The sequence below is a fragment of a genome (genome assembly GCF_019968985.1).
Source record: "MAG: Porospora cf. gigantea B chromosome Unknown PgB_NODE_5523_length_1857_cov_4.71809, whole genome shotgun sequence".
Classification (NCBI taxonomy): Eukaryota; Apicomplexa; class Conoidasida; order Eugregarinorida; family Porosporidae; genus Porospora; species Porospora cf. gigantea B.
In genome coordinates this window covers 1-1,857 of record NW_027179098.1, presented here as the reverse complement: position 1 = coordinate 1,857, position 1,857 = coordinate 1, and the positions used below count along the sequence as shown (strand labels likewise).

The 1,857-nt window shown below is 53.6% G+C and overlaps 1 protein-coding gene across 1 annotated transcript; it reads left to right on the top strand.

The window, feature by feature from the left end:
• Positions 1-352: 352 nt before the first annotated feature.
• On the top strand, positions 353-1,627 carry KVP17_003134 (uncharacterized protein; the record flags this gene model as incomplete). The annotated part of the gene is made up of 1 exon (XM_068520099.1): positions 353-1,627. The coding sequence occupies one exon, from the start codon at positions 353-355 to the stop codon at positions 1,625-1,627; it is 1,275 nt and encodes a 424-aa protein (XP_068373272.1).
• Positions 1,628-1,857: the final 230 nt, after the last annotated feature.

The window sequence follows — 1,857 nt, the reverse complement described above, 5'->3', positions numbered from 1 at the left end:
ACGGTCCGGGTTTCGATAGGCCTCCACAAATCCTTATACGTCTTGACCCATATTATCCCCCTGCCGCACGCAGGAGCGGAATTCAGGGGCGGGTATTGGTGCGAGTGCTGGTGGATGAAAGTGGTCGGGTTATGAAAGCTGAGGTGCAGCAGTCCGAGCCAGCCGGTGTTTTCAACGCCGCAGCTCTCAAGGCTGTCCGGGAATGGCGATTCTCCCCGGCCGAGCGGTTCGGGAAATCGGTTGCCGTACACATTGACATCCCCATCCTATTTAGATTGGACAAGCCATGATACGTATACATGTTTTTGCCCATTTTCCGTACAGATCCTGTTGCGTACGTCTGTTCCATGTCATGCTGCTTGCGATTTTCATGACAGCGGCAGGAGGACTGCTGTACCCGGTTAAGGCAGGTGGGGCCAAGCGACTTTCTCCACGTCAATTTGCGGCAGTGGTCGATGCTAGGAAGCTCATGGATAATGGAAATCCGGACAGGGCAGCGGCCTTGTTGCTGCCGTTTGCTCAGGGCAAAGAGCCTCCCCTTGGCATACTTAGTCACCTGGCCTGGGCCAAGAGTATGTCTGGAGATTCTGACGCCGCTTTGGATATATATGAGCAGGCGGTCTCCCTTTATCCCGATGACGCAGGAAGCAGGCGGAACCTCGGTATCATGCTGCTGGACCTAAACCGACCAGCCGACGCTGCGGAAGCTCTGATACAAGCCTATGATCTTTTACCTGAAGACGCACAAGAACCAGCTCTTCTGGCTCAGGCCGCATCCGCTCTGGTGCGGATTAAATCATTCGATCGAGCACTCTCCCTGCTTGATCGTGCCGATCGTGACGCACATGAAATACCCCTCTCCTGGACCTCTCTAGCCGTGTACTGTTGCCAGCAGATTGATGATCTGAATGGAGCTTTGGACAGAACCCTTTCATGCACCATGCAACATCCGGAGAGTGCTGCAGCCTGGAAGTTGTTGAGTCGTGTACGTCTTCTGCATAGTGATCCTCTTTTGGCGGCAGCGGCACTGGAGACGGCTCAGGCCTTGCAACAGCACAATGTGGTCGCAGGGAGCAGTGCGCACCAATCGGACATTTCAGCTGAACTGGCGGCTCTTTATGCATTGGGACATGCCCATGCAGAGGCGGCACAACGGTTGGCAAAGGGGCATGTTCCTGAATCCTCTCTTAAAGCAGCCGAATTTTTTTATATGGCGAAGCAGAACCAAGCGGCTCTCAAAGAGCTGGATGAGTTCGCCGCAAATCAATCATTGAGCGGCGGTCCCAAGGGCCGTATTTTAGCTTTACGTGCGGCATTGCTGCGGGGGCGCATCCTTCTGGATATGGGTGACTCTGACAGCGCAGTGTTTTGCCTGCTGGAGGACGCAGCGAAGACTCCGGGCTTTGATGCCCCTAAGGACGAGCATTGTTTCCGGGGTACTTCTTTGTTATTGGCGGGAGAAATCCGCTGGCTGGAGAAAAACTGGAATGAGGCTGCACGCATATTTGATCTCTTGGCTGCGGTTCCAGGTTTCTCCGACACCGGGACGACTCTGGCGGCGGGCATGCGTGCAATTCTTAGGGAAAGTATTCTGGGCAAAATGGAACAGGAAATGGTTGTTCAATAGATTCAATTTTGTATGATGATTCTGCGGTGGAGGCTTCCTTATTAAATGTATTCACGTGGAGAGCGGACTTGATGCCGAGCGGGCTAAGTTTTTCCACGTTCTCGCCATCTCCCTTGCGGTGATGGCCTCTGTTGCTAGTCTCATCTTTAGTCATCGGTCAGGTCGCTTAGGCTCAGGACCATTACCAAGGAACCAAGAGGGCTGAACGTGGGAACGGTGTAGATCCTTCT